Source organism: Anoplophora glabripennis, unplaced genomic scaffold (assembly GCF_000390285.2).
Source record: "Anoplophora glabripennis isolate ALB-LARVAE unplaced genomic scaffold, Agla_2.0 scaffold635, whole genome shotgun sequence".
In the NCBI taxonomy this organism is placed as follows: domain Eukaryota; kingdom Metazoa; phylum Arthropoda; class Insecta; order Coleoptera; family Cerambycidae; genus Anoplophora; species Anoplophora glabripennis.
In genome coordinates, this window is record NW_019416720.1 from 184427 (window position 1) to 209702 (window position 25276).

At 30.8% G+C, this 25276-nt stretch overlaps 1 protein-coding gene across 1 annotated transcript in view; it reads right to left on the minus strand.

Annotated features, from left to right (window-relative positions):
* Positions 1 to 654: 654 nt before the first annotated feature.
* The window catches only part of LOC108910908 (transforming growth factor-beta-induced protein ig-h3), a 40606-nt gene continuing 15984 nt past the window's right edge, over positions 655 to 25276 (minus strand). Inside the window, exons 2-11 of the mRNA XM_018715658.1 lie at positions 22141 to 22524; positions 11361 to 11546; positions 10182 to 10443; positions 7439 to 7569; positions 7174 to 7382; positions 6978 to 7115; positions 6610 to 6825; positions 6244 to 6554; positions 5604 to 5949; positions 655 to 1075 (exon numbers count right to left, since the gene is read on the minus strand). Coding sequence (XP_018571174.1) covers positions 828 to 1075; positions 5604 to 5949; positions 6244 to 6554; positions 6610 to 6825; positions 6978 to 7115; positions 7174 to 7382; positions 7439 to 7569; positions 10182 to 10443; positions 11361 to 11546; positions 22141 to 22524 — 2431 coding nt within the window. The 3' untranslated portion in view covers positions 655 to 827. The remainder of the gene's footprint in view (positions 1076 to 5603; positions 5950 to 6243; positions 6555 to 6609; positions 6826 to 6977; positions 7116 to 7173; positions 7383 to 7438; positions 7570 to 10181; positions 10444 to 11360; positions 11547 to 22140; positions 22525 to 25276) is intronic.

Genomic DNA, 25276 nt, shown 5'->3' on the forward strand with positions numbered 1-25276 from the left:
CTATAGAAAGAAAGAAATCTTCTCTTTCTCTATCTCTCTCTCTCTATTTCGCCGGAACTGAGTTTTAACGTAACATCGTTATTGACAACTGCGAACTAAACAAACTTTGGAAGAATTTCATCAAAGGCTCATCACAGACTTAGCAAAGATGTGCACCAGATTGATCTTCTTCTGCTTTAAGGACCAATTTTATAAACAAACTGAAGAAGCAACTATAGGTTCAGGCTTGTCATCCGGTTATAACAAATATTTACATGGAAGCCTTCTAGAAGATAGCTCTGGAGTCAGCAACTCTAAAGCCAAAGTGTTGATTCAGATATGTTATCGATACATTTATTATCTAGCCCCATGGATGTAACAACATAGAATAATTCCTAAACCACATCAATGGAATACATCCCAACATTAGGTATCTTCCCATGGAGATGGAAGAAAATAGTACTCTGGCCTTCCTAAAGATTCTTGTCGAGAGAAAACCAGGCACCCTAAGGCATAATGTTTGCAGAAAACCAACTCGCAGGGATAGATATCGTCGAATTTCATCACCACCCAACTCAGAAACAAAGCACATCAATCAGATGAATTCAAAAGGTAGTGTTTCGTAATTCATACTGAAAATTTTTCTTAAGGAAAATGCTGAATAAAACGCCGAGCATATGTAAATATTATATTTTTATTCATACGTTACAAAACCTTCTACAGATAAAATCAATAAATAATAATAATAATATATCTTAAAGAGCTACACGCAAGATTTCGTAAAAAGTACTTTCTTCAGTCATAATATAAAAATATCACTAGCGTCTCTCACGTCTATCTCACTACATTCAGATGTCGAAGAGGAAGAAACCTCCGCCGATAGTGGGGCTCACCGGTTGCCGACGTGGGAGTAATACTTTGTTGATAGTGTGGATGACGCCATTCGTAGCTAGAGTATCACAACTTGTCACCACCCCCTTGTTGATGCGGATCTGACTGCCGGATCTTCCGATTTCGACGTGGCTGCTGCCTAGAGTAGAGACGAAGCTGCTGAAGCCCCAGGACTGTGGTCCTACGCCAGCGCAGCAAAGCACCTCTGAAAATTAAAGACAAGGAATAAATTGAGGATGAAAAAACAATTAAATTTCTTTAATGTTTCTGACTGTAAGAAGGTTCGTTTCAAAATTACCGTTAACCGTAAAAATGGTGAAAAATTAGACCAGTTTAAATATATGATATATATTTATATCCCAAATTATTTCTTAATCTGCATTTTCAAAAATTTGTGTTTTCGTTTGTTCATAATTAAAAATTATTTAGTAATAAAGTAAAGTAAGTTAGTTTAGTCTGATTCACGTAGTTGATAAGGCATAAAACATTAATTTGAGTAGGTTGCGGAATATCCCTTTTGTATTCAAGGAAGAAGAAACTATTTGAAAATATAAAAGTGACGTGGCAACTGTACCAATATTTTTTCGAATACTGCTCCAAAAATATACGATAAATTAATTTGACGCTTATAGTAGAAATATGTGTCGATGAGATTTTGGTATGCCATAGTGTCATATGCCATAATCATAGAAACCAAACATACCAAATATCAATAATAATTTGTTCTGGTCGCCATATGTGTATTCCTGCCGTGTTGAGAAATTTTCGTAAATATTATTCTGGCTTATAATAATGCTTAAATATCAAGAAAAAAAATAGGGTTAAAATATTACCGAATGAAGTGTATGAATGGAAAGTGGAAAGCGAAATGGGTTTTTCAATTGATGGAGAATATTTCCCCGTTGAAATATCGAAAGCTACAGAAAATGCAGTATCGTAACTTATTCCACAAAAATTTGGAAGATAATATGAAACAGCTTATAATGACTTGTGCTGTGATAAAAACTTCCATATTATGATCAATTTTCTGTTGATCGTTGAAAAGTACATTGAATATTAAAGAAAATATTAAATTAAGAAAATTTTCAAAACTGGTGGGCTACTTTTATTAATCAAGGTTATTTACGTTACTCTATGAAAACGTATTACTTTCTCTTATTATGCGTTTTTTTTTTCAAATTATTTTAATAGGTCTGTCCCAACAAGAGTCAAGGATTGGTTCCGAACCGTTTGAAATGTTTGTCCAGCGAAGTTCTAAATGTGTCTTCAGTGAATATATCGCAAGAATTAGTTGGATGCACATTTCGAACGGTTCGGAACCAATTCCTGACTCCCGTTGGAACAGACCTAATAACAGGCATTCACGGGGCTTTTAGAAAAGAAGAGACGAAAAGCACTACTAAATATGACTATCAATTTAAAATAAAATTGATTTTACATTAGTATTACGGTTTCTTAAGTTTTTTTTATTTTATAAGTTTTTTCCTTTAATTTTCCACTTAATACCCCCTCCATTGTTTTTTACATTCGCTCCCTACCCCATACATGTCGAGAGCTCCATGGTTCCACAAGGACGCCTTCGAATCTATCGAGCCACGCGTTTGCGCGTCTTTAATTCCGCTTTGGGATATAAAACTTTCGCTAATAAATTAAGTGCAGAAGGATGAAGACAATCTCAGGTGAGTCGAATCCGAGTTGCTCGACATCCCTTCTTGTATTTTAATTATCCATATTTTACAGATCACTCATCAACTAATATGTATAAAAATTAGATATGCTAATTGAAAATGTGCCAATCAAGTGATTAGTAAATAAGAAATATTTCTAGAGAAATCGCTGCATATTTGAAGTTGTCGCAACTGAATGACTACAGAAATTACCTCCATCAAGACATGGGGGTTCAGTAACGGAAACGTACATTGAAGGCTCTAATTAAGAATAACATTTCAAGATTCAAATAGAATTTCCTCGAATGTGGTTGAAATTTCTAATTCAGTTGATATGTCAGCGTCTATAATCCAACGAAAAATAATGTTTGTACCATAATTGGAGGTTTAGAGGAAAATATGGTTTTAGGATCACCTTGTTTCCACGTGTCGATCCACTATAACATTGGAAACCTCAATTTGCAATTTCCAAACAAAAAAATTTATAAATTTCCAAAAATAAGTGAAGCAATTTATCCAATCAAATTAATAAATAAAAACTACTCTAGAACGAGGTGTGATTGGAAAGTTTTGAGACGTCACTTGTAATTTCTAAATGGCAATACATACTATTGAATCTTCCTGACTGAACACACCGACTCCAATTGTGTTTCCATTTTTGGATGCATTCTCGATAATTTTCTTTCTTGATCTTGATGATATTAAGAACCTTCTCCGTACCTGCCTGGATCTCTTCAATAGATGTAAATCGCTTCCCTTTCAGCGAAATTTTCAATCTAGAAATCAAGATCAGGAGAATAGGGAGGTTGCGGAAGCACAGGAATTTAAAATTTTGCCAAAATTCCGGTGGGTTATCGTAGTGGAAAATCCATTTCTTGTCTCGCCTGATTAACTGTCTCCTAGGGATTCACGATATCACAATATCCGTAGAATTGAAAGAAATTAATAGTATTTTTTCACATTCCACCAACTTTGACGAGTTTTTTTTTCTGTCGCAAACTTGGACTCTTCCACTGCGATGGTTGTTTCTGGATCATACCCATACATCCATGAATCATCATCTGTAATAACCCACTCGTATATAATTAAATACTTGAAGCTGGTGTTCTTCCTGCTCGTGTGCCAATAATTTCGAAATAAGTTTTGCGAATACTCGACGCATGTTCAAATCTTCAGTTAAAATTGACTGAACCGTGTAAAAACTTCAGTTCATTGGCCATTTTCCTAATTGTAGATCGACGGTTAGAGCGCTAAATCACGAATTTTCGCCATGTTTTCATTGGTTATTGAAGTTGAAGGTCTGCCATACCAGGAATCATCATCGACTGGTTCGAAACCATTTTGAAATGTATTAAACTAGATAAAAACATTTGATCGGTTAGTCTCCGAAGCTGATTTTCCATTTTAAAACAAAATTTTACAAACGCTGGTCCTTTTTGTCATCCAATTTCGAAATCGATAAATTCAACAAGAACCGAAAATACGTCTTCGTTTAACAGACTGTCAGTCTGTATTAAACAGACATTCTGCGGTGATATTTTTGGATGTGTATTCAAAATTAACTAACATCTACATAAATCACTCAAAAACAGTTTGTGACGCTTTGATATCTTGCGAATGAATTTACTGGATTCTAAGTATAGTTGTTACGATATCAATTGGAACCTGTGTATCTTAAAGCACAAGATCGTCTGCACTTGTCTTGAAATTTCTTCTTATGCTTTAGCCATGATCTGTCTCGTAATTTATACTCGAATAGCCATTGGGCGAGTTCGGTATTGGTAGACCAGTCCGCCTGATGTATAATCGACGGCGGCTCGCTGGTCGTCAAAGGAAACCTGTATTAGTCCACCAGGTCGTAAATAATTTTTTGCATGGTATTCTATAATTATTATAGATATTATTAATTATTAATTAGTATTATCATTTGGTCATATCGTAACCAGTAAAGGGTAATAGTTATTAAAATAAATATTATATGTAATTATCTAATAATTTAGTATGGCTTTCTGGAAACCCTTTGAAACGGAAGATAACGAAATAACCCGGAAAAATCCCCAAATAGTCGAGCTTGTTTTTGTCGAAAGCGTCGAAACAAACTCGAAGTTTAAAAACAAAGATTTACACGTACAAAGTCAACGTATTATTTGAAATAAATATATGATTGCTTGAAAAGAGAAAATAGTGAACGGATGGAAATTAGGAAACGGATTAGCGAATTAACTAAGATAGCAAAAACGACAATTTATCGCGTAATTAAACAAGGAGACGTTATTAATCACGGTACAAAGAGGAAACGGAAAAATACAAAATTAAAGAATATTGACGATTTTACCAGAGATGTAATTCGGCGCACAATTTATAATATGTATAAAGAAAATAAAGTTCCTACCTTAAACATGGTTAGAGATAAATTAAGCGATTATCCTGATTATAATTATAAATCTTTAGATACTTTACGACATGTTTTATTACAATGCGGTTTTAAACATAAAAAACTTGACAATCGTATGGTAATTATGGAATCACGAAGTATAGTTGAACTTCAGGAAGATTATTTACAAAAAATTAGAGAATATCGGCAACTAAATAGGAATATAGCTCGGAATATAGTATATCTAGACCACAGGCCAAAATTTTTCTGGACGCGTATGGATTCCATAGAATATATGATTAAAGTGTTTTTATGCGGTTCCAACTGAGATCGTAACAACTATAACACCGTTTATTTCAAAAGTATAAGAATTCTGACTCCAAAACGGTGAATTATATTATCAACGTAAACCGCGTAAAAAAGTTTGTAACAATTTAATATCTTATATGTTAAAAGTTGCACTGAAAAATCTTTATTGTAAAAAACATGGACAAAGGAAGAATTTCTATAAACACTCATACCACAATACAAATAATTCTTCTTGTTTAATAAGTTTCTGTCGTAATTAATAACTTCATATTGTTTATTAACGTATTTATGTTTATATATAATACAATTCATATTCAAGTATTCATTTATTCATAAGTGGTATAGAAATGTTCCATCTTTATCCAAATCAAATTGTCACATACCTGTTAGAACGTGGTTCCTTAAAACGACATTGGCCTTTTCTTTGTCTTCCAGCAGAACTTTCCTATCCTTTTCATCCATGGCGGCGAAAGTCTCGTCCGTAGGCGCCAAGAAAGTCAGCGACTGATTGCTCTGCTGCAGAATAGCTTCCACTTCCGTGTCTTTAAGAATGCTGCGCAACGTGGAGTACTTCTCGGTTGTCTCGATTATCTCCAAGATGTTCTGCGAGGGAGGCACCAACACTTTGTTCACTTCATGGATGACGGAACCACAGGCCTTATCGTCGAATCCAATCAGTCGGGCGCAGTTAACGGTAGCTCGATTGACGACGTTTGTAAACAATGGTAACTGGAAAGAAATGCAGTTGCGTCATTATCCTACCCTATTTAGAAAATGTTGAGGTACTGCCGAAGTCAATCAGGCGTAAGTTCACGTCTTGTATGTAAAATAATTCAATATACCTATGACGATTTGGAGATTTGACAATATATCAAGAAAAGTTGATATTCAACAATAGAAAGTAACGGCGGCCTCAAATTTTATTTGGTACAGATACCTTACCTTTATCTGTTTGATGCTATAAGCAGAAACATTAGTTACTTTTGTTTTAATTCAAAATTGAAATGGTTGAAATATACATACCGTTGAATATAGATTGACCCTCAACTCTTTTCCGTAGTCGTTGGTAGTCAACAAGAGGTTATTGTTCATGTCACCGGATTGCAACTGCCCTTGAACAATATGGTATCTAACTATTTCCTTTAATTTATCAGGACTGTCCTGTGTTGCTTCCAATAATTTCTTAGCTTCAGGAGTTTCAAATGCCTTATCGACAGGGACGAACACGGTGGCGTTATTTAAACTATTTATTTCTTCTCTCATACCGGCTTTTTCAATAATGTCTTGGAATTTGCTGAAGTTATGATTCCTCAACACGCTTCCAATGTACAATCCTGGAATAATTTACATGGTTATAATTGTCTAAAAGTGTTTTATTTGATTCAATACCTGAAGGTGGTATAATAATGTCATCGAGCAAATGAATTACGCCATTAGTTCCCATGATGTCAGCTTCACTGATTTTAGCCTTTCCTTCAAAGATGAGCTCGTCATCAGCAGTGCGCTCTAAGTTCAAAATGTCACCTTCTACGTTGTGCGTAGTGGCATTGCCAATAATAGCTGACGAACAAACTGTGTGGGGGGTGAAGTGAAATTTCAGAATACCTGAAAAAAAAACAAAAGAATAATAATACCTATTTGCAATAATATAATATCTAATATTACTGTAAAATTTTTGGACTCACTATGAAATAAAAGAAAAACAAAAAAAACAGCTAAAATATTAGAAATGTATATTATTTACAAAATGAACTTACTGTCTACACATCCTCCACCATTCAAGATCTTTTGTTTTTGGCCTTCTTCTAGTTTGTTGAAAGCTTCATCGGTTGGTGCAAAAACGGTGTAATGACCATCGGGTTTGATGTGGGTTGAGATGTCGGTATACTCCAGTGCTGAAATACAATAAAAATATTAAATGCCAGATTTTTATTTAACTATTTTCGTCCTCACCTTTTCGAAAACTGGTCAGTCTCGGATGTTGGCGGATAACACTCTCGATGTCTTCAGTTGCAGGAATAACAACACCTTCAGCCATGTGAACAATTCCAGATTTGGACAAAACATTAGGAGTCTTAATCCTGGCGCAGTTTGCTGTCACTAACCTTTCGTCAGACTGGGTGGGATACATATTGAATCTAATGGAACTATTGTTGTTCTCGCTGCAAATATTCTGAGTTTAATAAAACAAAACATATTACTGCTGATTAAGGTATACCTTCTTAGAATCTCTTCGTTGCCGATGTCTTGTAAATCAATGAAGCCTTCGATGGTGTGACTGAGGACTAGATCTTTGTTTGAAAGTGCATTTTTGATTGCACGTCGTCGACGTGATAGATCGACGTTGTTCTGAAAAAGATTACATACGTTTATATTTATTATTGCCTACTTTGAGCTTTGATTCTGTTGCGATGAGTTTGAAAGTGGACCAAAATAAGTTCATGTATAAAAACAAGATTTTAGTGACAACATTTTATTTTCGTATTCTTCTCAACAAACCCTTTTATTTGATACCCATATCATGGGGGTGCATAAAAAATAAATGGTCCGCCATCTTTGGGAGTCCGCCATATTGGATTTAGAATTACGTGACTTAGCTCACCATGCATTGTCATCCAAACATATGTGTATGCAATATTTCAACTCAATCGGTTGGGGATAACTGCTTTCAAATTCAGTTACAAGATTTGACCCATACTAACAAAAAAGATTGTAAAAGTGATAAGATCATCACAACGAATAATCTATTCTTCATATAAATACAATAAATAGAATCAACTGACATATAACTTGAATGTCAAATTAGAAACCACATTTGGAGTAGTGTATATCTTTTAACAAGTTTGGAGGAAGTTTCTGGTTAATTACAAAAATTCTAAAATATACCAAATTCAGTAATACTCGTATATCCAATTTAAAACATTCATCATTTAGTAACAGCATGTCCATTATATGTAAATAATACAACTGAATTCATTGTTTTATTATTAAGTTAATACCTAATAGCCTCCATTTGAAATAGACCAAAAGTTATAATACTTGGATCTCGATTTCTGTAAAGTTTTGAACTAAAAATCAAACGTGGTCTGTGGTTTCAAATGATGATGCATCAAAATCTTTTTTCCTGGCAGATGAGAAATGGTAATATGCAATTCGTGTACGAAAAATGTGCAGGAATAGATTCTGATGTCTTTTTATATCTGAAACGTCTACCCGTAAACTAAATTCAGTATCCTATTTTTTTTTATACAATTTCAAATGAATATTAATATATTTTCAATTATATTTATTTGGTGGCGATGATTTTAAGGCATTTATTTTTATAACCTTTATTATTTGATTTATTTTATAATGGTAAATATATCAACTATTTCTCAACATCAACTGGGTTTGAGAATGTACTTTGTCCCACCTTTAAAAATGTACATGACAGATGCCGTATACTTAGTACATATCCTCACAATTTATCTTACTAGTAGTCCAGGCGGTATCTGTTTTAAAAAAGGTATACTTGGGTAAAACGCATATGATCGGAGATTTTTGCTTTAACGGCTTCTAAATAACATCAGAAAAAATTTGAAAAAAACATTAAATTATTGCAATTGTTTTTAAGCGTGAAAATTGCGAAAATGTTTAAACAATCACCACGGCTCACCTAATAGTCCGATTTGAATTTTTCAAAAAGCATTTTAAAGCCTGAGAGCTCTTCTGTTTGTGGTGAAATTTTCAAGTATTCAAAAGCTTTAGATTTTTAGAAATTTGATTTTGAAAATTTTTTAATTTAAAAAAATAAAAAAATTTAAACAATTATTATGTAAAAACTATCGAACTGAATTGGATAAAATTTGGTGTGATGATTATATGCACTAAGAAGTTTAATTGGGAAAAGCATGAAGATCCTAGTTATTATTCAAGTGTCTGAAAAAAATTGACAAATAAACTAGTATTTTTTGCAATTTTTTAAATGATTTTTCCGATTTTTGCAATAACAATAATTATTTTTTCGAATTGTAACTAACTCTTGTTCAAAAGTTAATTACAAAACTTTTTTTCCTCTTCCATTTTTGTCTAAAATGAATAGTTGCTAAGTTTTCGACGAGAATCCAAGAAAAAATGAATTTATTTGCTATTTTTTTATACTTTTTTGCAATAACAATTAAGCCTACGTTTTTTTTAATTGCAGAGAAAAATTATCATTTCTGATGTTATTTAGAAGTCGTTAAAGCAAAAATCTCCGATCATATGCGTTTTACCCAACCCGAAACAGATACCGCCTGGACTAAAGAGATATATGCTGGTGTCGAACGAAGAAACTAGACATAATTTACAAGCCCTTCAATTTCTTTCCCCCCTTTCTTGTAAAAATGACGTCAGTGGAAAAATAAGCAAGGAAATTCTACAGAAGATTTTTTCTATAAAGTAACTAAACTATAACATGTTTTGCTTAATATTTCAGATCTATAAGAAGTTTTAATATAAATTTACAACTAATGATAATCTACTCTGCATTATATTATAAAATTAAGGAGAACATGAAATCAACCACAAGTCGCACCATGATCAAAACGATTAAGACACAGAAAAGGGTGAAGAATAAGGCTCAAAAATATAGCAAGCAACTTCTTGACAGATGCTAACTAAGTGCTCAAAACGATCTTCTTCGGTGAAAACCAATGCATTGAACCAAAGTTATATATCAATAAGGATAACTGAACTGATTAGTAGAACTGAAAGTTAAAGACTCATACTACGACTATTCATAAGAGAAAAGACAGAAGTTATGTATCCGTTATATATACTTAGGATCTACACCCTACCACAATCAAAAAGACCTTAACCCTTTGACGATGAGGTCAAGGTCATCTGCTACATTTACCTTGCAAATATTATTTTGTGCAAACTTCTATTTCGTGAGATAAACATTTAAAAACAGATACAAAAGATATTTAACGCAAACCTACCATATCGTTCAGTTTCTCGTTGTACAGGTTCAAAGCATCGTCCGTGGGAACGATCAAAGAAAAGTTCCCTTCGGTAAACTTTGATTCAAGGCCAGTCGACTTGATCAAGTTTTTGAATTCATCCGCTTTCATATCAGTCAAAGTGTCCATGATCGGCTTGAGGTCTCCCTGCTTTTCACAGCCCTTGCCAGAAGTTCGTTTGTACCCGTAACAGCACTTGTAACGAACAGTAAAAGTCTTCACGATGCCGTGATTGTTTATCCTGAAATAGACAATTATTTTTCATGTGATGCAACTCCATTGTTAAAATAATTTTATCATGCTAACCATACGATAATTGAAATATTCTTCTAGAAAAACTCCGATAAAAAAAACAAAAGAATGACTTTAATTAACCAACATCCTGAATTAATTCTTAAAGGCCTTTTAATGCTGCAATTTACTATGAAGGCTTTTGAAGGACTGGCATTGTTTTGTTAATTAAATTAATTACATGTAATTAATTGAATAAGTGTCAATTGTGTATCATTTATAAAAGTCTTTTGTTAAGGCGTTTTTCTTCTAAATTGTAGTAATCCGTATTAAAAGAAAAACAAATAGATCTATAAAATTATTAGACTATATCTAAGATATTTTTTTTAATTGACTGCTTCGGGTGTCATAAAAGTATGACATGGTTTCTAGGTCAATGGTCCTCTCAAGTAACTGTAATTAAAAAACAAAAAAAAGTGATCTATTAAATAAAGGATACTAGGACATTATATACCTTTGGAAAGTAGATAATTATTTAATTAATTTCTCTCAAAACACTGTATCACATCACTAATTAACTTTTCAAAAATGTTATTAGCTTTAAATACAAATTTTTAAAGGGAAAACTGATTAAATGTTCGAAACATTAGGTATTTTGTGATTTGCTACAGCGTTTCAGTGGAATCAGAACAATTCACTTTTTCAATGTGGTTCATTTCAGTTTAGATAAAATTACGTTTATAAAATATAAATACAACCCAATAACTATACAAGAAATTTTTATTTTTAGTGTTTTTTGATACCCTTTAAATGACAACACTATTTATACCAACTTTAGCACTTCTGGATTTTTTTTTATTTTATAAAACTTTGCCTTAGATATGATTCATAGGAATACTGGAATATATACTTAAAACTTAAACTTACTTTGTGACACACTCATATTTATTAGAAGTCTCGAAACAGTTGGATAACCTGATAGATGTCGAAAAAAGATCAGGGATTTGTCGCCCCACTTGTTCAGTCTCATTTTTCTTGTCATCTGCTTCTTCCTCCTGATCGTCATCATCATCATCATCTGTACTTTCTTCCCTCTCAATACACACATTGTCTCTGAAAAGAAAAAGAAAAATTAATAATTATTGTAAAAGGTGGTTCAAGGATCTAAATCCATCGGATTTAGATGCTTGATAAAACACAGTTTTATTTATTTTAAATTTTAAAAAATGTAACTTGAAATTACATTGTTTTTTTACATGTGCACCTATCAAATTTCCAAGATTTATATTTCGAAAATCAGGGGCTTTAGAGACTGTTGGTTTATTAAGTTTTTGGTATAAAATGATTCAAGAAACAAAGGAACTTTATTAGTATTTACTTTTATCAACAAACGTACGACTATACAAACTGCAAGGTAGTAACTTAAAAAGGGGACACGATTTTATTATTAATTTATAATTGCAGAAATGTAAATGCACTGACAGAAAGTAATTATATTTTAATTGTGGTTTTCCTCAACTGAAGGAGAGTCAAAGATGCAAAAAGTGACCTCCACACTTACTAGTACTCCATTACAAGTCATGGTATTCTAGAATTGTGGAAATTGCGTTAAACTGAATTTATTCTGAATGAGATAAATTTACTCTACTATATTAAAATTTTGTAGTCTTTTTCATTCCATCAAAAACAAAACTATTTGTTATTTATGTATATAAATTTCACTTCATATATCGTTTAAATACAGTGGTAAAATTATATTTGTTCGGTTATTTTTTCTAGATATAAAACAATGTGTCTGAAACTTTTTATTTCCCTAAAATATTGAAAAATCTATTTTGTTTTCTGTTTTATTTTTCCATTTACCGAAAACTATGAGTTTAGTGAATCCTTTTTTATGTAAAGAGTATCTCCGAATTAAGAGAGAATTTATTAAGCAGCTTTAAAAAGAAATGGAGTAAATAATTCGGTATACCAACTATCAGCATTCTCAGTAATAATAATAAATTTATTCTAAAAAAACACAAGATTTTTGCAAAACAGAAGTGTATACTTAAAAGATCGATGTCTGCCAAATGCCTGGAATTTTTTCATAATACAGTAATGATCGCCCAAAATGATATGGTTTACCAAATATCCATAAAGAAGATAAGCCACTTAGGTACATAGTTTCGTGTATGAATTACATTTATTTTTAACATAAAAAATTCGTTTGAGGTTACTAAAAAAATTAAAAAACTACTGTATGCATAAAAGAGGAAATAGTCATAAATATAACATTACCAATATCGATAAACCAGAAAACAAAAGCCTTAAATTTACACCACTTCAAAAATAATTACGTCATTTTAATTTTGATGCCATAAAAAATTTGAACAAGGAAAAATGATTTGAAAAAAGATTATTTTTATCAACTTAAATTCAGATTGTAAAAACTTGAACAAAAATTGATCATAACATTTTAACCAGTTACAGATGATACGTAATAATAATTTAGTCAAGTCTAGTTGACAATTCTCCTTCGTATTTCTTATGCAGGGCGTAACTTTAAGAGGGGGTCGGTTTTTTAGGGGTAATAGTACGTGTTCCCCTGATTACGAATCTGAAATTCTTTTTTTTTTTAAGCCAATAAATAGTCGAGCTATAATTAGTTTTTTAAAATGCACTTTAATTCTTGTGTACGCCGCCACTGTAATATTCATGTATTACAAATACATGAATTGTAGGCAATCTGCAGTGCATGTGAAGGGAGATAGTGCGGGTCAACGGTGAGGAAGCGAAGGGCGCCATCTAACTTTGAATTTGAATTTTTTTCATCTCTGGAAGCCATCAACAGACTATTTTTATTTTTGTGTATTTCATTTATCATTATTGATTACTGTTTGAGTTTTTTGTTAGATTACTTGGTATAGCTGTTTTACATTGACAATTTATTGATGAATTAATTCATGAAGTCGCTTCATCAAGAAATTGGACAAGTATAATGCACCAAATCTGCTATCAAATAACTTCATCACTTTATTCATCAAGTTCTTGACGAATTAGAGCATGTTCTTCGTGAAGTTCGGAAGTACCAATCCAACAGATTTCCAGCCTCAGATCAGTAATGAGGTTATGTTATTGGAATATGTAAATAATTGTGTGGCGTCGTACTAGTTTTGCATTGTTTTTTCTGATTTGTTACTTACAAACACTAATATTTATATAATATGTGTCAAAACGGTACCGCTGTTGTATCACTACAATTATGAGTGGAAAGATGACATTTTTGAAATTTATTTGCTTCTTTGATTCGTTGGTAGAACTGATTCAAGCGTCAAAAACTTGCAGTATGTAGCAGTCTAAAACCACACTGTTTACCAATAAATTCGTGAATTAATTCATGGAGAATTTCGTCAATTTATTCATCAATAAATTGTCAATGTAAAACAGCTATTAAGTACTGTTTGTGTGGCAAACCCCCACTCTACAGAATCTACTCACGGCGATTGGTGTAGAATTGTGCATGCGCTGCGACTAAAGCGCACCGTTATTTGAGGTTAAACTAGCTTCTCCAGCGGCGGGGTACGAAATAAAATAAGTTTTTACGACGGAATTTGAAAAAATAAATTATTGATACGTGTACCTAAATATCAAAGGAAGCCTCTGTATAAATATGACCCCCATTCAAAGTTACACCCTGTATATGAAAAAAAAACACATGTCTTGGTAGGTATTTTAGTTTGTAGAATGACGCATTTCGAAATAATGCCTCCAACTTCTTGGTACAGTTTTCTCTAAATCGTAATTTTTTAAATTTTCAATTTTTGTTATAGGTCTGAAGAAGGCCGAAATTCGGTAATAATCATATGAAGGTGTAAAATAAAAATGAAATAAAATAATATTTATAATTATTAACGGAAGCAATTGAAAAAAAATATATTCGAGTTTAATCGTATTTTAGCCGGATATACAACTTAATAATTTTTTGTACGTTCACGTCGGAACACCCAGTATTTAAAAAAATTACTTGTACACCTATTAGGGGAATTAAAAAATTAATTTAATATTTAATGACAAAAATTATAAACTTTATAATAAAATATTGCGGGGAGTTTATTTTTATGGATTTAGATTGCTTTATTTTATATAACAGATTTGAAAAACAATGCAATGAAATGTTTAATGTAATAGTTAATAAAAATGTTAAGAATTATCTTATGTTTCCTTGTTTGTACAGTTTTCAATGTCAGATACTTGTTACTGTCATTTCTTAATTATTAAAAAGAATGGAATTAAAGTTTCGAAACCCTGGTGGTTTGCAAATAAGCGTTTATTTTAGGAAGCAATGAAACATTCTAGTTTAGCCGTTGTTGTTTATTATTTTATACATAATTTTATCAGATATGTACCTAGTAAATACGTCGAAACAATAATTTAATTAAATAAAATAATATTTCTAAATCTAAAATATTTAATAGATATAGTCTCAATTTCTCAATTGTACTAATTTCTGTCTATATGTATACAGGGTGTATAACACCGAAAAAGGTGTGATTCTCTGATGAAAAATTAATAGTGGCTTTGGTATAAAATTTTTTGAAAAAACTCTCCCCTGAAAAGTTACGCCCCTCCAAAACTTAAAAAATAAATTGTTTTTCTTTTTTGTCTCCCATATCTGTCAAAAAGACTACACTCTTTGAAATTTTTTCAACCCTGAAATATTTTTGTAAGGGGTTCAAATAATTTACCCCTACGACATTTTTTCCTATAATTTTTTTTTTTTGATAAAAAATGTCTAACTTTTTGATCTCTACAAGTGATTTCGAAAAGTTAAGGATTTATGAGAAAAATAAATTTATTGCAATGCATTTTTTAAGAGCTGTTTAACGCGAGTGTATTTTGCCGAAAGATCTAGTGGCCTGTTCTTTACAATGGAATCCATAGAAACAAATGTCAATGTCATTTATCGTTACTGTTTCTTACTCTTTGGTTTCTTTAGCTTGATATACATGAAAAATGAAATAGAAAAACCATTTTTTTTGTTAAATTTTTGTAAGGTCGTAACTCTTCAGGGGAGAGTTTTTTCCAAAAATATTATACCAGAGACCCTTATTAATTTTCATCAGAGAATCACCCCTTACATTTTTTCGGTGTTATTTAGATACACCCTGTATATTAACAGAAATTAGTACAATTGAGAAATTGAGACTATATCTATTAAATATTTTAGATGACTGCAAATATTATTTTATTTAATTAAATCATTGTTTTTACTTATTTACTAGGCACATATCTGATAAAATTATGTATAATATAATAAACAACATCGGCTAAACTAGAATGTCGAACCACCAGGGTTTCGAATTTTCATCAGAGACTCGTCCCTTCATTTTTTCGGTGTTATTTAGATACACCCTGTATATATTAAAAAAAACAATTCTAACCCGGACAATCTTTTGAGAAACCTTCAATTATTTTTCAGAAACCGTAAATTGTAAAATCTAGCTTTAATATATAAACTATTGCACGGAAGCAACATACATAATATTTGATTTTTGGCCCAATTTAACAATATAAAATAATTTCTTGAAAATAATACAAACGACTACTTTTTAATGTAAATTATTAGAAAGATTTTGGAACGTCTTTGAAGCTACTCACTAGTGCAATATTAACTTTCTTCGTGCAGGTACACGCTCAAGTTCGTTGAACCCGCAAACTGTGCCAATTATCTTTATTTACAAGAACTTTTACAAGAAGTTCCTAAGTGTGAAAAATGATTATATTGTTAGGACAAACAGTACACCAAAATGTACAACTCGTCATACGGTAAAACCCTATTGTTTGCTAAGAAGCTTAATGAATACCAGAGTATTCAGAAAATAATGGGTAATCTCTGGAATACATGTAGGTAGATCCTCTACAAACGTCACAAATGTATATAATATTTTTATTATTAAAACGGGCAAATATTGCTTTGTTAAAAAAAAACAATTCATATGTAGTCATATTCAGCGCTTTTGACGCTATCGTTTCAAACTGTCTTTTTTTCTAAAAGTTTAATGTTTATATTTATAAAATTTTATTATATTAATATTTAATGATTTCATACATGGGAAACAATCATAAGTAAAATTTGGAAACGAAAAGGTCTATTTGTAGAGTAGCTGTTTTTTGCGTATTCATCTTTGTAGAAGAGGTAACAAAAATACAAAATACTTCTTTCAATCTCTGTTTTTGTATTAATTATATCAGGTGTCCCAAAATTCACGCAAGATTTGAATTTTGCGCTATTTGTGCGGTAAAGTGTTGCCAACGAAAAAAAAAAGACAGCGCGACAGTTGCCAGCCAGGAGAACGCGTTTTCATTGTTAAGCAATATTTTTAAAATAATGAAGGTTGACAGCTACAGTTTTATCACACAAAAAGGTCGGAAAAGTAATAATTTAACTTCACCAACTGTCAAGAAATTATTCGAAAAATTCTGGGAGACTGGGTTAATTATTGATCTTAAACACTCTAGACGTCCTTCAACTAGTCGTTCAACACAAAAAATCGAAGCAGTTCATGAAAGTGTTGGCAAGCAACATCAATTCGGAACCGTGGTCAAGAATTGGATATTTCGAGAAACTGCCTACAGCGTATTCTCACGAAAGATTTGCATCTTCATGCTTACAAAGTTCAATTGACTCAATAACTGAAGCCTACTGACCACGCAGAGTGCATAGAGTTCGTTGAATGGATTATGGAACAACAACAAATGGATGCTGATTTTTCGAACAAAATCATCTTCAGCGATGATGCTCATTTTCATATTGATAGCTTCATTAATCGACAAAATTGTCGCATTTGGGGAATAATGTAAGAATAGAATATGATTTTTTTCTGACAATTTCTTTTGATTTAACTCTCACTTAGAAACAATTTCGATAGATAAAAGATTTTCCCGGTTAAGTATCACATAAGGTATAGGTACTGACGATCGATATGATTTTAAACATATCTAGTATAGTGGTTTGGTCTTCAAGTGAGGAGAAAAACTCTAAGTAGCATGGAAAACTTTATTCTACTAATTTCGCTGGTAACACGAGACACAACCGAGCAGGAACTAGGCTTCAAGACTTCTGGTTCGTGCCTCGAAATGTTTTCGGTTTTAACCTTGTCCCCAGGTACCTACTTTTGTTACCCTATCCTAATTAACACTTATCCGGGTCATTGCCTACTCGGTTTGTGCTTAAGTACAATATATAAACAACAACTAATTTATGTTTACAGCCTACTTATTCTAATCTCATTTGCTAAATACATTTATTTGGGATAATCTCGGATAATTCAAAGTATAATTTATATGGCTCATAAATTCCCAGAAAGCAAAATATATTTATTGGGGCAGGTACTAAATGTAATTGTAGCGTACCGCTACACTAGTATAAATATATGTAGTTTTTCCTACTTTAGTGAAACTAGTTAAAATTTAAAAGAAAGTACGAAGAGATATTTTCGGACTCAAAAAAAAAACAGCTTGGCGAGAATTAGTGGCTTTCTAATTTCAAATGAGTTAAAGTGCTGTAGATATATAAAAATCAATTATTTATAGGTTGTTATTAATATGAGGTCAAGTTTCTACGGTTTGAACTTAACACGGTTTTGTCCTGACAATATTACTAGTACTTTCTAGAATATAAACCGTTTGTGCAGTGTCGTGTGTGTACATATATCGAAAATTTCTTAATCGAGAGCAATAGAATGCATAAATATACACCTAATATATTATAGAAAACCTGCACTAGTGCACAATAGTCTTGTGTTACAGATAATTTGAAATCAAATTAATTTTTTTGGCAACGGGTTATTAGATATAGCTGCATATCAGAAGCCGATAGAAAGCAAACGAAAAATAATCAGAACAAAACACAGACAAAATATGTAGGTACAAAGTCTTGACAATGAAGACTTCGGTAAAATACCAAAATCCCTATTGAAAACAAAAAAAAAACAACCCTATAACCATAGCCTACATACATATATTAAAGTTATTTTGCGGTATCCTTAGCCGTCTATTTTTGAAAATTTTGTGTGCGGCCGTAATTTTCCATTGTCCATTTCTAATTTTTTGGTTATAGCCTTATTAAGCTTATTTTTCTTTCTTCATCTGTTCATATTGACTGATTTCAAAATAATTATATTCAATAATTCATCCAGAAAAATAATAAACTACAATTCAAATTTTCCTGAAACTCTACGCCACTGTAGCATATAAACAACCGGCAAACTGCTATAAATAAATCATAACAACAAAATGTTTCCAAGCGGATGAATCACTTGAATTAATTTATAATATTAATGAGATTCTAGAAGAACGTGGAACCAACGTTGCCTGTCTATTGTGATCTAGATTGCTGACCAAAGCGATTGCTCAATTCGAACCACATATTAACCACCTGTAATTATTTATTGCTTACAAACACGTTCTACATTTTTTACCAATTCTGCTATAAATCCGCTCGTACTTTCTCTACATACCTACCACAGTATACTAATCAATATACTGTGATACCTACATACTTATAATTTCATTCATTACTACTGATTTCTCAAATCCTCAGTTCTGCCAACATTATGTCGATACAATCAAATAGTAATGCAAAATGTAAATTGAAATATTTATTTTTTCCTATATTTCGAAATACTCATTTCTTTGTTATGGTTTACAATGGAATGAAATTAATATTGCACCTATACATAAAAACTACATTCTTCATATTCACTGTGAAGGGAAGTGAATAAATAAAACAATTTCCGTTATTTTGAAATGCTATACATTTTGCAGGGACGTACATTGTAAATAATGACCTGATTTTAACAGTTGTACTCGTGATTACAAAAGGATTGCCCAGTTTTCTCAATGTTTGGTATAGTTGACAGACTACCTTTCTAGCTCTTGGTGAAACTTAAAAGATGTATAAAGGAGTTTTTATTCTCTCAGAAAAAGATTAAGTCAGTTTAAACATAGATCATCATTTCTTCTTTTAAGATTTAAAAGAACAATGCAACGATTTTTAATCGAAATCGATTATTGCCGTAGTAGATTGTTTAATGATTTGACCTTGTGAAGAGGCAATAGCCATTTGAAAACAACAACGGTTTTGAAAGCAGGATATTGTACAGAAAAATATAGGTAATCATTATATGAGGACCATGGTTATAGCAATGAAATTATACAGGCTCAACCTACTTTTTTGTATGTGTTTATCAATTTATTAGTTTCCTTGTCTTGGAGTATGAAAGGTGCAAAAAGGACGGATTTGACAAATAGATTGTGCAAAAATGCTAAATCATCTACCGTAGGAAGTACCTATTCCATACACTAGTTAACCAGAACGTGACGAAAGAGTGTTTATTAAAAAAGTGTATAAAATGAGCTATATTAGTAGTACAAACTTTGTATACTTACTTCTAAGGTATTATTTCTGAGTTCAAAGCAGTGTATAATAATATATCTTTAATTAGAGAATTATAGTGTTTGTTTATAATTATAAGAACGTAGCAAGTCTAGTAAATAAAAGTATAATATTTAGAAAGCATGTTATACAGATTATTACTATGCAAAATTAGGAGGCAGACGAAAATACGGGTATAAAATTAGTAGCTCCTGTCTATATTATATTTAGACAGTTAGTTATTCAGCAATTAAGTTGTGCAGGCTCAACCTACTTTTGCATATTAAAAAAGAGGTTACCTTAATGATGTGGGTATCAGGGCGTAAAAATACTAAAAAATGAATGAAACGGCAAATTGGTTTGTCACAAAAGATGCTAAATCATCGTCCGTAGCAACCGTTCTCTGAACTAGTAAATTAGTACGCAACGGGAGATGATACAGATACAGAGTGTCTCTGATAAATTACAGTTATTGAATGGGTTGCAGGAGAACGTGATTTTGAGAAAATAATATTTAATGTATATAAAAAATGCCTGCAAAAACTGTTCCATTTTTTTGATTGGGTCGTTTAAACCAAAAAGTCTTAATTAAGATAGTGTATAAAGTCTAGAGGCAGCGAATGAATTTTACTTGACCGGAGATAACTTTAATTGGACCATTTTTACGATTTACTTTTTTTCGTATGTACTACGTAAAAAACCTAACTTATAAGATTATTTTTTTAGTATCAATAAAAAAGCGCATATTGGAAAAGTTTTGAAGTAAAAAACATTCGTTCTCTGTGGGTACTTCTTTCCAAAGCCTTTTGTTAGAATTACAGGATATAGAATTTTAAAGAATATCATGTTTACTCAAATATATCCCAACATATAGTATTATTAAGGGCAAAAATTCACTGATTTAATATACAAATCCATCTAGTGACTAGTGAATCGTGAGATACTCCAAAACTGTAGTAAAAGAAAATTAAATGCATTGAATATCTATATTTTTAAAATTAGATAAATAACTTGTAATGTTAGTTATAAAAAGTTTATAACACATAAGCTTGTTGAAAAAATAAAACATCTTTTAAATTATTCGTTTCCCAAAAAAAAACGTATAGAATATTATGTTCGAAATATAATTTTAAATAAAAAAAATCGTTGACCTAGAAATGACTATGCCTTCTCGATATTTTTCAAATAATTAAAAATTTCTACGATTTTTTTGGACTTTTGATGATTACATGGTAGTGAAAAATATTTTGCAACAAACAATGTTTCAATATTTTTTTGTGATAAACGAAACGTAATTAATTTCGATTAAATCAACCACTAGTTATAGTCATTTTAAATTTAAAAAAGTAGTAACTCTTAAAAGTAAATCTTTTTCCTTAAAAATAACATTACAAATTAAATATCTACTTATCTACTCTAATATAATTTCGACAACATTCGGTGACGTCGAAATTCTAGGGTTTTTAGGACAGTGTCTAGTATTTTCGCCACTAATGACAGATTTGTATACCAGTTCAGAAAAATTTTGCTTTTAAGTAATTATATGAAGTTACATCAAGTTATGTCAAACTGTACCTATCTACTTTTTAAATTTTATTTATGATCTAAAATTATCGAAGAAATAACCTTCTGAAGTTACAACATGGACTTAAGACACATGTAGAATTTCTAATCAAGCACTTCTTAAACTACCTAGTACTATTTAAACTATTTCTCATATTCTGGAATTACTCGTAATATCAATTACTGTAATTTTCGAAAAAGTTAGGAAAACAAAATTTCTGCCACCAATATATTGATAATTATTATGCTACCTTAGTAAGACAAATTATATTATTTTCTGATAAATAATAATAATAATAAAGCTTTGAATGTTCTATCGTAGTAATCCAATATCTTCAAGAAAATCAAATTTGAAGTGAAAATTATTAAGGGCATCATCCAAACTATGTCCTTGCATACAAAAAAGTTATACTTTGAAGATAATGAGAAACGCCAAATGAATTAAATTGCTTCACTCGTGGGACAAATTACAAGAACAATTTTTTGTCCAATTGTGGTGTAGAATCAACCATTAAAGTTTGACCAAGCAGTATGTTTACACATCCATAATAGTAATAACACGATTTATTATTATTTTTATTATTATTTTTGTTGTAAGTGAAACCTAACAATGATTTCACTCAAGGAAAAAGCGTATACCTATATTACTCTCTACAGAAAATTTTAATATTGCAATATTATTCAACTTTCAAATACTACGCCTGTTTCTACAAATAAGGCACTTACCCTTTCCACCACTGTGATCTTGCAAATCCCCCAAAAAGATCGCCGATCCCAAAAGGTTTGGAATTCAGCCCAAACGACGAGGAAAAGTCAAATTCAGGTCCGAAGGAACTTGTCAAAGTGGGAAAGCCTCCATTTGCGTCTACGTCAATAACTCCACCGGGGATAACAGGATTTACGGGACTTTTTGTCGTAGTCGAAGGATTATTAGGTTTCGGCTGGAGAACAGGTTTCTGATCTGAACTCGAAGTGACGGGATCTTTATAGTCCGGAGACAGAGGCTCGCGATCCTTCGTTGATTTGGATCCTAGGGAGTTTTTGGAATGGTAGTGTGGATTTGCCCATGTCCACGCGTGCGAAAATGGATCATGGTTATTGAAGAGATCACTGAAACAAAAATATAACACATTTGTTTTTCACCTTACTTTCGAATTTTTGTTTTGTTCAAAATTCATACATTTAAACCTTTTAAATACTTGCACAAGCTGTGATGGTCTTATAAATTAAATAAAATGTCAAAGAATAGAAATTATACAAATCGTACATTTTACATTAATTTTCCACATAAAAAACAAATAATAATTTAAAAAATAATACACAGAGGGAATTAATCAACATTGATATTTGGTTTATACATCAATGTTTAAAGAATATTATTCCAGTTTTTGCAACTTGTAAAACTTCAAAAAATGTACCAATTTCATTCAAAATGGAGATGGAAAGGAAATTATTGAAGAAAGAATTATGTTTACATCACTCTCGTCTAGCTTCTATTAATATTGAACTTAAGATTTTATTTAATAGTATTATACAGTCTGTCCCATATGAGATTTTCCAAGATACAATTAATCAACATAGAGATGATTTAATAGTTATTAAAAGAAACAAATTTGACAGAGTTAAAAACAAACTTACAAATTTATTAAATAAGTGTTCTGATGGGGGTGCCAACGAGGTAGGTGGGCGATCCTTTTCTAAAAATTGTTTTAAATTTCATGATAGTTTTAAAAATTTAACTAATTGTGTGTTTTCCAAGGAGGAATTGGACTTTTTGGGTAATGGCTTGAAGTTTGGTTTGAAAGCTAATTTGGATAATAAATTGTTAGATGAACTTACAGTCGAGGTTGATTCTATTCTGGAAAGTGTAAGACTTAATGATGATGTTAAAATTGTTATTAAGAATAGTTGTTTTGTGTCTCTCAAAAAAGATATCTTAAAATTTAAACAAAATAAAAATAATTGTAAGATTAATTATTATAAACAAAAGTCAATTGGTAATAAGATTTTGAATAATGTTAAAGTGAACAATCTTGTTATTGTCAAGGCTGACAAGGGTAATTGTTTGATTATTATGTATAGAAACGATTATATTAGTAAAACAGAACATTTTTTAATTGATAATAACTTCACAATTTTGGATAGAAACCCATTAAATAAATTGATATTAGATTTGAAAAAATTTTTGTCTGTTCACAAGTCCTCCTTTGGTGACATTAATTTTAAAAAAAAATTATTATCTAACCCTTCTCTCCCTAGATTATACGGTTTACCAAAAATCCATAAAATCAATTTTCCTATTAGACCGGTAGTTAGTTTTACAAATACTCCTTTTTCTTTAATTTCTAAATTTGCTAATTCTTGATAATATTCTTACTGATCTTAATAAATTTCATTCCTCTATTAGTTTTACATTAGAAATTGAACATAATAATGAATTAAATTTCTTAGATTTAAAAATTTTCAAACATAATTGCTCTTTATAATTTTCCATATATAGAAAACCAACTCAAACTGATCATTTCATTTCAAGGCATTTCAATCATCCTTTTCAACATAAAATGGCAGTCATTCGCTGCTACGTTCATAGATTGTTAAATATACCAATATCAAATTTAAATTTCAATAAGGAAGTGCAGATATTGCAACAATTATGTATTAATAATGATTTTTCTCCTGATATTGTACAGAGAACTATTAATAGAATTTTATTTCAGAAAAATAGAAATTTAGCTTTTCGTTCACAAAATGTTAACATTGATAATAATTACAATTTTAGATATTTATCTTATTTAGATAGTATTTTGGATAATATTTCAAAATGGATAAATTGTCAAATAGCGGTATATATTTGTTATCTTGTAATGATTGTCCCGTCACCTATGTTGGTAGAACCATTAGATCATTAAATATTCGTATTAATGAACATTTAAAAAGAACTTAAAAGTCAGCTTTTGGGCATCATATTAATTTTACTAACCATTCATTTTCACCTTTAAACAATAGCAAAATTCTTCATAATATTCATAATAATTTTGATTTTCATAAAATTAATTTATTGGAAGACTTAGAAATTCTAAGAGAAATTAAAAGAAATCCTAATAACTGTGTTAATACTCAAGTCAATTTAAATTGTAATTTTAAACCTTTATTCAAGTATCTTTGGGAATCTCATTAATTCACAGCTGAAATTTTATTAGTATATTGGTAGTTTAACTTTAAAAATTTTTGTTTTCACTTAGTTGGTAATCCTTAGAATTGTAGAATGTCAATTTTCAATTTCATTTAACATTTAACTTCACTTTATTTCACTCCACGTGTTCGACATTGTTAGTCAATTTTTGTTTCTTTCTCTTGTTATTTACCAGTAATTGATGTTATATATAATGTTGTATATTATTATGTCGAACTTATTAAGATTTTCAACGTTTCCTAAATATTTTTTTGGTATCTAAAATTTAACGTAAGTAAAAATTTTTTGCTTTATATAACGTCATTTCAGCCTCTTGTTGATATTTTAGGAATAGCTCCGATGATGACTATGTAGTCGAAAGCGCTCAGCTAAGATTTTAATAAAAATTTTATACACACTAACATGCAAATTTCTTTGGCTTTTCTTTAAATAATAATTTTTCCAATGAAAGAATAAAATAGGAAAGGCGCCTGTCCATTCTGTTAAACATTATTAATCTGCTGTCGTACATAAAGTTTATATGTGAACGTATTTACAGTATCCTTACTGCAAGCAGTGTGACCTCATTTTCACTTTTTTTGTTTTTTAAAAGTTGTTGGTATAAATTTAGGACAGTGAACATTTATTTTAACTATATATAGCTGTTTTTTCTTGTACAGTTCATTGTTC